The sequence below is a fragment of the Homalodisca vitripennis genome, chromosome 4 (assembly GCF_021130785.1).
Source record: "Homalodisca vitripennis isolate AUS2020 chromosome 4, UT_GWSS_2.1, whole genome shotgun sequence".
In the NCBI taxonomy this organism is placed as follows: Eukaryota; Metazoa; Arthropoda; class Insecta; order Hemiptera; family Cicadellidae; genus Homalodisca; species Homalodisca vitripennis.
In genome coordinates, this window is record NC_060210.1 from 153,103,783 (window position 1) to 153,116,276 (window position 12,494).

A 12,494-nucleotide genomic window follows, 5' to 3' on the forward strand; every position below is an offset into this window, starting at 1 on the left:
TAAGCCAGTTACTTGGAAACTACGCAATGTTGTCTATATTAACCAATTTTTGGAGACAGAATATAATTTATTTACTTTCAGTTTATAGACTCTCCCTCGTAATACACTCCAGTTGCATCAATACAAAATGAGTTGTATGACACATGTATTTATATTAACAGGGAAAATTTGGGCACAAACCGTACTTACAGGTTTCCCAAAGTTTCTATCCGAACTGTTCAATAGTTACATTTACTACAATATCCAACCTTGGATTTTCACAGAATCTCATGCACCCAATTAGTGTTTAGGCATATGAAGGATCTTGTTGGAAAGCGAGACAAAATTTGTTTTTATGCTTTCTCCTTCTGGACACTTTTTCAACAACGTAGGTTCAGCTAAGTCCTAAAATACAGATTTTATTGCGAGCATTACAATTTATTTGATGTTGAAATAATAAATGGTCATGAATATATTCTTTCCTTTCAAATAAGGCAACATATCATATGACTTATTGTGGCATAATTCAGCAAATAATGCTAAACATTGTTGTATAAGCAACATTTTTTTAAACCATTTACTACCCATTTGATGTGAAAAGCTGAAAGCTGAAAAGCTAGAGAACACTATAAAAAAATCTTTCATTCCCCTTAATTCTACGAGATAAAATACAAGGAAATTATTTTCAATTTGTAAAATTGTTCCTACTATACACCCCATTTTGTATCAATGAAAACATAGCTTGTGTGGTACATCTTTTTAAATTTACAAATGCAATATCGTCACAAACCATAAGCAAGATTCTACAAAATGCCTTTAAAATTAAATATTGAGTTAACCTCAGTTATATAAGACCAAAACCACTGTTTTCCCATGAACAGCTTATTATTCAACTATTATATAGGTGAGTACATGTATAGTAGCATTAAAAAACATTTTTAAATGCTCAAATTTAAAGAACATAAAAGGGCCTTAAACAAAATTCTCCAACATCGACGCACAACAAATCTTTTATTTAATTTATGATAATCTCTTACTGTTTAATAATGAATCCCCAGGATATTAATACGGTTATTTCGTATGTCGTTTTACAAAAAGTAACAAACTATAAATATTAAAAAAACTACGCCTATTCCTGAATTTGTAATAGCAGAACGATTGGTTTTTTGAGTCATATTAGTGCCTTTTTCCTGTATTCTTTACCTTCAGCTACTTTTAAATATGCTATTATCTATAGAAAAAAATCTATAATAGGCTACTACTACCATTAAAATTTGCAACAAATGATGTCAGCTGGTATTTGTTACGCTAATACAAAATTCCGAGAAAATCCCAGGCAAATTGCTTTCTGTGATCCAGGTATACAAACATCTAACTTAGAGACATCCGAACATCTCCACAAACTTTCTTATTTGAAATATTGATGGATAACCTAGATATCCGTTTAATTATGCATGAACTAATCCTTATGTTTCTTTTCCACAGAGTTATACTTACATGTCTTCAGGCTGGGTTGATGTGCAAGGATCCAGGAACAGAGAATGTGCCACCAGATGACTTTACACTAAAACTTCTAAACGAGGTTATATACTTTAGCTTTCACGTTTTCTTCAAACTATAAGTAAACATGCTTAAATTAATGATACTAAAGTTTTAAAACAATAAATAATACAAAATTGATGTGCTCAATCTATAAAATCCCAACGTCAGGCTATATTTCTTTATTTACACTGCTCCACTTCCTAACCTACAGGTATAATTGGTCATTGTCAGAGTTTTCTGATGTACCGAATTATTATAGGGTCTAAATAAAATGTTATACATTTCAAATATTATACTTTGAATTGACGATACATATGCATTATTATAAATGTACCATTCATAATCAAAAGTGCATTTCCAGTTCTTTACCAATTTAGAGGAATCTAAGCCTTCGAATGTTACCTCATTTGACCTTATTTTTTTACTGTACCATTGCCTTTTACCTTCTAGTCTATGACGTATCCTCTTTTCTGGGAACTAGTCTAGAAAATGGCTCATACAAGTTTCTTACTCTAGGAAAATTTTGGGAGTCTTGGACACTGGATAGTCTTAGCCTTAGGCACAACGAAGAGTTGCGCCCCTTTTTATATCCCTACCAGCTGACTACGCCCCCCCCCCCCCCACCAGACCTCCCATAACGCCTATACTCCGTAAATTTAGATTTTGTCTGACATGCAGGTTTTGGTTCGGGAAGGACTTTAGACTTAATGTCCCTTAACTCTTCCCATTATCCACCTATGGAGCCGCCGTGTCCCGTACTAGCACCGGCAGCCGTGAGGTATCTACTGGCTTCCGGTGGGAAGGCGTGTAATATACCTCACGGACCACCCACCCTCCCTTCTTCACATTTGAAATATTTACATTATTTATATTATTCGTTTAATCACATTTTCTTTGAATTATTTTTTGTTTGTTGGATTGCCACTAGACTGACTAGAGATTCATACAATAGCTTTTTCTGATTTTCCGTGTTGGCAATAATGTTTATGTAGTCTAATTTTAAAGTAATGTCATTTTGGGTGCACAGCAACAATAAGCCATGGAGCTATTCATCAACCATCATCGATCTAATTTCTGACTTCATTCTATTCAAAGCTTAAAAGGTAAGGTTAGAAATATCCTGAGAGCGACCTCCAAATAGGGGAAAGTGTTCTCTAATCTGTTGGCTTACATTTCTTTGATCTTAGAAAGGTTCTCCAAAACCATGTATTGTTTGAAATGGTTACATTCCTGGGCAAAGTCTTGCCCATTAATATCGTTCTTGTACAATTCTCCTAACAGTTCAGCTTCACAAACCACCTCTTTGGAATTTTTCTCATCTAAATTTTGTAAGATCTTATATCTAGTGTCGAGATTTTTATAGGCCTCCCTTCTTTTGTTGAACTGCAAATCTAATTTGTTAACAATGGCAATAAACACCCCAGTCCAAAATCTTACTCGAGGAGATTTTTCTTCCATGCTTCTGTCCTTCTTTGCATCGGGCAATAACGTTCTTTTTCTTACTTTGTCATATTGTCAGCTTCTTCTTTTTCTGCAAGTTTCAATGCTTTGGACTGGAAATCATCAAATGAATCTCTCTTTTTACTAAAAAATTAGGATAGTGTTTCAAGTTCCTTTGTAGCACTAAATAGGTCTAAATTTTGATTTCGAAGAGACTTACTTGTTTTATCAACTCTCTCGAAACTGTCGTCCCAGATCATAGTTGATAACATGGTTTGGAAACTTCCTAGTGTTTTAAGAAACCGAGCGGCTGTGCTGGGTGTCTGGTGTCTGAGTCTCGCCTTTATTTAGCTCTCAAGAGCATCTTTTAATTCATGTCGACTTATTTTTAAAGCTCGAAGGGCGTCTACTCTAGCAGACCATCTTGTGTCACTCAGAGGTTTTACCATTAGCTTTCTCTGATCTTTCTTTGATTTTCCTTCGTTACTCTTTTCAATACGACTTTTTAGGATTTTCCACCTGTAAGTGGATGCCGAGAAAAAAGCATACAGCCCTTGAAAGAATGTAAAAAATACTGTGTGTTAGCTGGACACACCTTCTCGGCAGCAAAACACTAAGCAAGGTTTAGTAAGAGAGCTGCACATGGAACATAGTCAGCAAGATCATTTTTGCTGTTAATCCTTGCCTGAAGACCTGAGTATATGCCAGACATGTTTCATGCATTGTAGTAACTTTTTCCACGACAGTTATCGACATCCAGCTCAAGTTTCTCAAGTAAACTGAGGGTTGCTTCTTCCAAACTTCAAGATACACACTTGTGGTACACACTTGGTAAAAGTTGTATGAGACGTTCGCTGACACAAGCATTGAGCAATGAAACATACCGAAGTACTACAGTCATTTGTCTGTGTGCGACACGTCAGCTGTGGAGTCTACGAATAGCGAGCCTGCTTGATTACATTTAAGATTTGTATAAGTAATTCTTTGCTCATAATCTCAATAAATTCACTGCAAATGTCAGACAAAAGGTATGGTACACTATCTTTGCCTTTGTTGCCATGTGTTGCTGTGTTAGGCGAGAAATTGATCAAATTCACTTATCAGCTCAAGAAAGCCTGGAAAAAGTACGTTTTATGATGATGTATGCAGTTACAACCACGGCAATTTGTTTTTCCATTTTTTGCACCCTCCCAAAAATGCCTATTGCCTAGCGCCCTAGGCACCTGAATACTGCCTTTAAGTATTCCTATCCTTTGGAAGCTTGCTTAAATTTGAACATTTTTGGAATATGGGATGTTTTCAGAATATTGGTTTTAGTGATTTCCGGTATAGGAAACTGCGAGCTTCTTTGGATTTTTGACATTGAGACATTCATGAACTCCACAACGAATCAAGCTCTAGAAATATCTGGCCTCAGGAGCTCTGTGACTGTCGTAGACCTCCGACTAAGTGATATTCCATTCAATACGTGATCCCTGTTCTTCGATTGTTTACTGTTTATAGGAGCTGATACTCTCCATAACTTCTCTCTCAAGAAACTTCTGGTCTAGAGACGATTTTTGTCTATCTAAGTATCTATGTGGGTGTATTCTATAATACTGTGAATACTGTAGGACTCATGCCATTGGAAATTTGCCTATTCAAGAAACCTTTGGTCTGTAGATTCCCTCGGCCTTCTTTTAAATTTTATTATTATATACAAAAGTGTTTAAAATTATGTAAAATTTTGAAACGTTTTGTGTATAGAACGAAACGAATGCAAATTCTCAACTATCAATAAATTTTCTTAAATTAGATTAGAAAGCTATTGGCATAGTAGTCTTTTAGCAGTATTACAAAAGTGTATTGTATTACTGAGTGTTCAGTCTTACAAAAGTCTGCAACACTCCAGTACGTTTTATATGTCACATCTAAATTCACAGACTTTTTCTGCCGTTTTTATATTGTCATCTCGCACCTAGTAATTTTGGTTAAATTTATATAAAATTTGGTAATGTCTAAATATCTTGTTTTCTCTGTGGAGAGCTCGATTAAGTCGACACGATTTTATCCCAAACTGCCAGTCAAATAATGCAATTAGAAATGAGCACCTACAAACGAAAGAAGGAAATAGAATTGTAATTACATAGCCCATACCAGTCATGAACAAATCTTACAAATAGGGGATAGTTACGACTGCTTTGTTACAGGAAATTAGGTTTTAGTCAATATTATACTGTTATTTTCTTACTTGAGTTTTAAATTTTCTCTTATTACTATTTACTAATGTTACAGATCTATTTAAAGGATATGATGAATCCTATTAAATATTAATTTTTAACTATGTTTTAATATAGAAAAATTCCTGCAATTTGATATTTTGTGGGTTTAACGATTTCATGAAATTACTACAGATACTAAACGTTTTATTTTCCTATGTAGGTACAACACCATGGAATCTCATATATACGTGTAGACATCGGAATCAAGTCGTTTTCTGATCTCAATAATTTTGTTTAATTTTTTCAAAGTGCAGTTTAGTCCTTATTCTAATAGAATTTTGTTAGTTTTCCACTTCGCCTGTGTGGTTTCGTTCTTAAATTCTATTGTCAACTTTGTAAGTTAAGTAATAATACACGAATCATAAGCTATATTAATGAACAATCACATAAGATCTGATAAATAACCGTATACATAGGAAAGAGATGTAACTGCAACGTGGCGGAAAAAGAACCCTTAGTTACTGTATTACGTATTTGTAAGAATCAGGACAAAAAACACTTATTACAATAATTTGTAGTTTTTAAAATAAACTCCGTTCGGCTATTAGTTTAAGAAACTTCCTTCTTCATAAATCCCTTATATTCTAATAAAACTTAATTTAAACCTATATGTCCTAAATAAGAAGTTCACACTTTGCGGTAGTAAAGTATACTATATAATAAATTGTACGATAGGAAGTTGTACAGGTGCCTACAATCGGGTGTATTTCAAATTCACTAAAGACGCCATTATAGAGTGAAAGACCTTTTGATTGATACCAAATACGAATCCTTATGTTACTACAGTTTAAAATATTGCTGTTGGAAATAATTGAAATATTTAAAACATTCTAATTAAGCAATTGAAATGTTTCAAAGGTAACCATATAAACTAAAAAATACTCAAAACACGGGTGGCCTATTTATAAGACCTTTAAAATAAACATTACAAATAATTGGTTAAGTATAACACAGTAGGGGTATGAAAAAGATTAACATTGTTCTCGTTAGGTAAAACTCATGGTTATTTCTCAACATCCGGCTCTTAATGCCAATGTCCTGGTACATAGCCTTTATGGAAATTTTTGCCCTACTGTTTCCAGTGAGGAATATCAAATTGGTTTACGTCATAGCACACTTGATTAACCCGAACCGCTGCCCGAGACGTGTAGGCTGACCAATTAAACGTCATACTGTAATACCCTCATAGTAGCGTCACAACTTCTCGAAACCCAATTCCTATGCGCTACAGCTAAGAAGTACAAACGCATTAACCAAACTATAGCAGATAGACTGTGTACACATAAGTGTAAGTATTGAATATTCTGCCCTAATATTATTAAAAAATATTTCTGTTGACAACCGTGGACTATTATTTATCTAAAGACGTATTGTTTTAGCAATATATGCTAAATTATCCCGATTTCTTAGTAATTTTGCATATTTTCTAACGTTTAAACGATAATATACATAACAATATAAGGGCTAGTTTTGCCCTGCTTACATTACAACTATTGTCCATGTATTTTTCTTGATTAAATTAAGTACTGCCATGCGTTATAAAATAGGTTTTTCAACAATGCGTATACTTACACTAAAATTTAATAAATGCGCCATTTATTACAGTTTTGCAATAATTGAATAATGTTCGGATTACTGTGTACATAAACTAACACAACCCTTTTAGTACAAACAGTAGAAAATTCATTCACTTTATCTAATTCCAATTTCAAACTATTATTCAAAATACATAGTTTTATTACTATATGTATAAATGAAACACGTAATGTAATTCTTAATAATTGTTATATATTTTGTCAGTGCCCTGAAGGGTTATATTTATGTAACTACTTGACCTACATTTATAGTCGTCTAGTTTCTTTTTATTTAAGAAAGGAAATAAAAGTATTATGTCAAAACGTTTAGTTTTTTTAGAAAATTTATAAATGTACTAAAAGTTCACCGTATTAGTACGAGGAGTAAAAAGCTTTTACTTTATATATCTGTTCCAAATCTAGGCAGATAATATAAAAAATATACAACTACCCGACCTTTACACAAACTAATAATTTTTCAGGATTGAATGTACTATTTGGTATAAATTATGTTTTTGTACTCTTACAGTAGTTGAGATTCAATATAAATCTAGTATCAAAAGTAAAAGTATCTCTATTAGTGCAATTTGTTTCATTTACGATGAATATATTTAGAAATAAAATTTGTAATTTTCCAGTTGAGAAGAGTATCAATATTTACAGAGGAAATAATAGAACTAACCAAAAAGGCAGTGAGCTACGTACAAACTTCAGGGCAGCCACCTTCCAAAGTGGCATCTAAAGGAGATAAAATTGTTATGTGGGCAATGGTACTGATTTGTATATATAGTTTATTTATCGATAACGTAAGATTTCAGTTTATATTTAAGTAAATTTTGTAGAGTATCAGATCTGAAAGCATTTCCTTTGCAACAAAAAATTTATGTTTTACTTTTTAGTTTACTTACTAGTTTGCTTTTCTAATTCAGTTTACTTTCATATATTATTTAAATGTAAATCTTTCAACATCATTACCTCTTTTAAGAACTTCCTTTGCTAATAACAGTTTTTAATATACAAATATACTTTTAAAAAATATTGGATCGAAAAAAAATATATTTGCATGCTTTAATTTAAGGTCACATATTGAAATGTTTCAATTTCTTTGGTTTTGGAATTTCATAAAATTTCAAACAAAAACTTTATCAAACGAAATATTTTTCAAATAAATTCACCTCTGTTACAACATGTGTAACAGTTGTTAATAATTACTTCGTATCTACTTATATCGTAATTTTCTTGTAGAAGCAAAAAGAAATAGTTTTATAATTATATAACCAGATGTAATTATATAACTGTTTCTCTTTGGATTTACAGAAAAATTACATGTAGAGTTATATCTATATTACATATAGATGGATAAAAACTAATTATTAACTGGTCATTTTATACCATATATCATATATATATATATATATATATATATATATATATATATATATATATATATTTGGTTTTATTGATTATACTTGTTCTACTAAGATAAATAAAAAACGTTATGGATATCTAGGTTTCAATATGTATGAGGTGCACTTTTGAATTTTTGGAAAGTATACAAACTAAATAATATGAACTTACTTTATTGTAATGTTTATTATAAGGATATCTAATAAAATTTGATAAAAGCTATATATACAATCATCCTCCGTGAGTGAAACAATTAGGAAATTATGGAATTTTGACTATATTATTTACACTAATTTGAACGAACCAATACATTTTTTTCATTTAAACTTCTGTGCTTTTTTCTAAAAATACATAAGAAATAAAACGAATGTTTATTTATATCAATACAATTTTGTATGTTATGACACAGGCGTGCGTATCAGCAAAGCTTAACCTCTAGTATGCTGATAATACCAACGCTTGTCCTTGAGAATTATTTTACATAGCAGCAATATGGTATTCGTGTTCATTAAAATGCACGCTTTTGTCAGTGTTCATAATTTAATCATAGTTTTGCATTTCATGATTATTTCAATAATACAATCTATCCTAAAACATATCATCTATGATTTATCATAATTTCACAATGAAATCACTACACCTGTATGAAAATGGAAAACTTTAATAATTAAATACTTTTTGTTGCAAAATTTCATTATTCCAGTCACAAATACAACAGAACTTTGCGAAATATGTAATTTACAGTTATCATGTACGAGAAAGGCAACAGCATGTATTAAAGTTTAACAATTCACTTCATAATTTTGTCCACAATACTATTCCTTCACATTACTTTTTTACGTTTATTTCTATAAATGTCAAAATTTCACCGTTCATAAATAGAGTTTCTTGAGTTCCTAAAGTTATTTTATTGAAACATTCAGTAAATATTTCTTAACATTTTGTTGCATAACATATAGGTTTGTACATTTTGTGTAATAAATTAGAAACTAAATATAGATTAAAACCATAAGATTAACATGAGTTTGTATTTTAATAGTTGTTGAATTTACAGGAGTACTTTAGCACAACTTAAGCATAAAAACATTTCTTACAGTACTTGAAAACCTTTGCTGTTTGAATTTTAAGTGTATTTGGTTTATATATACTTACAATTATATATTATATACATTTATAAATATACATTTTTGAAATGTAACAATAAAGTTTATAGATTTTCAAATGGTTTTGTAACGTCGCAGTTTAATTTTCAAATTACATTTTTCATACATTTCATAAAAAAATTCCATGAAATTTTCGATGCTTCCTAAAAAGTCTTAGGGACTTTTATAGACCGTATTGACATTTTAATTTTGATTAGCTTTCTAAGTAGTCCAGGAATGTAAATTTATAAATAAATACATTTATCCAGTGTGTGCCACTGAACTCCTAAGCGAATGGGCCGATTTTTACGAAATTTTGAGTTTATGGAAGGGAATTCGAGAATGGTTTAGATTCAAAATTTGGTTTAATTTAAATAGTTTAATGAATTAATTTGTTTATAAATTGTTGTTGATGTTGGAGTGTTGTTACATTGGATCCGGCAGATAGCGCTCCGACACGTAAAACAAATTGAACTGATACTTAACAATTTCAGGTGAAGTTCATCAAAGAGGCAGAACGATTTGTTTACATTTAAATTTTAGTAAATATCAAATTATTGTTAAGTGATAGATCAGTAGTGTAACGCAGATTGCAAAGACAAAGTTAATTAATTGATGATTAATGATCAATAATCTATCTAATGCAATGGGAATGCTATTTATACGTTGTTATAAAAACTACCTTATCGTATAAAGCTGTGAATGTTTGCACATAAACTAATCAAATCTTGTTATCTCCTTTAACATTGTGGCATTTGTATTGTAGTTATAGAAAAGCAATTGGGGATAATACACTGTTGACCTTGTACTAGAAGCACATACCACTTATACATATTTATTGAATGGTAAAAAAAATCAAAACCAATCACTAAAATTTAATCTAAGTTGAATTTCGGATCCAACACATGAGAAGATATTTTTGGTCAGTGCAGCAGCACAAATAAACTGTGGTACCGTAAATAGATTGTACCGGGAGTGAATTTAAACGGCCAGAACAGACTCATATTGACCTCAGCAATTTTTTAGTTATACAATACACTTTCGTCATTGGGATAAAAAGGCTAACTCTTATTGTTACTGAAATCATCGGAGAACTTAAATAAATTATCATTGAATGTTGGAGGAAAATACGAATCTTATAAAAAACTGTTTCACTTTACGACTTAAGAACCCCAAAACACTGATCTTTAAACTTAAATCTAAAATGGATCAGGAGATTGGAATATCTTTAAGTGACTATCGATAAGTGAACTGTAGACTGTTTCTTATGGCATAGAAAAAGAACACATGAATATATTGTCCAGTTTTTCAAAAGGAAATTGCGTGCGAGGCTACTTGGGCAACTGCTATTACATATACTAGCAATGTTGTAAATGATTGCACATAAAGTAATCGGAATATATATATATATATATATATATATATATATATATATATATATATATATATATATATATATATATATATATAATTTAAATAAATATTGAATCACGACAAGTACGTGCCCTGCCGGGACTCGAACCCGGATCTCTCACTTGCCGGGTGAATGTGCTACCATTACCCCACAGAGCCCTTACTTTTTACAATTAAATTATTTTGTATTTGGCCGTATCTGCCACTTTTTGTGAATCAATATTTATTTGAAATTAAATTTGACTATTGCAATTTATACAAATTTTATTTATAATCGTATATAAATATATATTATGTGTATATAATAAATATTATAATAGTTTATTGATTATAGGAAGATGAGGACTCTTATCCCATGAATGACGTTTTGACACAAAACACAGATATACCTGTAAACATTTCCAGTTTTCTGTTCCGAAGCCTACAGAAACAAGGAACACTAGAAACAAACTTGGCACTTTTGGTAATTAACACTTTTTAGATCTACTGATATGTTGCTGGAAATTTGCATGTTGAGTACAGTCCTGTTGCTATAAATGGATGAATTTTTTGCTGCACTGTATATTTAACTACTACTTCTAAATCTATTTCTAATTGTTCCAAGAGTCTTTAATCTAGTAAATAGTCTTTAGTACCGCTTTTTAAATAAAATTTATATTTTGGCTGATAAAAGTATTACAGTATGAATCAATTAACTTTAAATTAATGTTGACATAATATTATAGTGTACGACATAACGTATTGTTATGTATAATACTTAGACTTTATTGTATGACATATCGTACACTGCGTTATAATCATTGGAGTCTTAACTTTTATAAAGTCAAATACATTCACTAGCGGCTGAACCCTTTTATGTGAACAAAATCTAAGAGGAGAAGACATGGAAATGAGCGAGAAAAGATTATTGATAAAAGGTTACTGGAATGACTATACAAACTACACTAATAATTCATAAACCTTAACGAGTTTATTAGCTGAATCTCTTAACTGCTGTTATATACGGAAAATTATTTTTCCAATATAAATAAATTTGGATTATAAATACTTAAAGGGAGAAAGGAACACGTAAAACTGAATTTTCGATAGATTCATTTTCTGTATGTATTAATTTTTAGTCAAAGATATTCCACTATACATTGTTGCTAAGTTCTTAGGTCAAGAGTATTTGTACAGATTGGCATGCACATCATGTATTATAATCTAGTTTGGTTCTTTGATTCGTGTTGTTAAAATATTAATGCGGTTGTTAAATAAATTTAAATAAAGATAGCATGGTTTATTACTTTAAATTCCTAATAATTATACTCGACAAGGTCAAAACATCATAAAGTTTCTATAATTTTCTACTGGGTTGTTACATGACATACTTTATGGTTGTGTGTTTTATGTTTCAGGTTACACGCCTTACGGATAACATATACTGGTGGCGTACGTCGGATATCAGATCAGATTTTATATCAATTTCTCTTAACCAGCACTTTCAACATAAAATAAATGCAGTAACAGAACTTACTACACCTCTCGACTTTAAAGTTAAATTAAACAAAGACGTGGAGAGTGTTACAGTTACTGGTATCACCACTCAGTTAGATCCCAATATGACCGAACTGGATCTGGAACTAACACTAAATATCCATAGAATCGACTGTCCTTCCAGAAGCCTTACGTCAATTAAGTTTAACTTCCCTCCAACTAACGCTTCCTTGCGAGCAAGTATATTTAGTTATACATAG

General features: G+C 31.1%; 1 protein-coding gene across 1 annotated transcript; it reads left to right on the plus strand.

Moving 5' to 3' along the window:
- Window positions 1-1,439: 1,439 nt before the first annotated feature.
- On the plus strand, window positions 1,440-12,494 carry LOC124361235. Its single transcript, XM_046815279.1, has 4 exons — window positions 1,440-1,561; window positions 7,435-7,566; window positions 11,093-11,221; window positions 12,156-12,494. The coding sequence occupies exons 1-4, from the start codon at window positions 1,448-1,450 to the stop codon at window positions 12,492-12,494; spliced, it is 714 nt and encodes a 237-aa protein (XP_046671235.1). The 5' UTR covers window positions 1,440-1,447.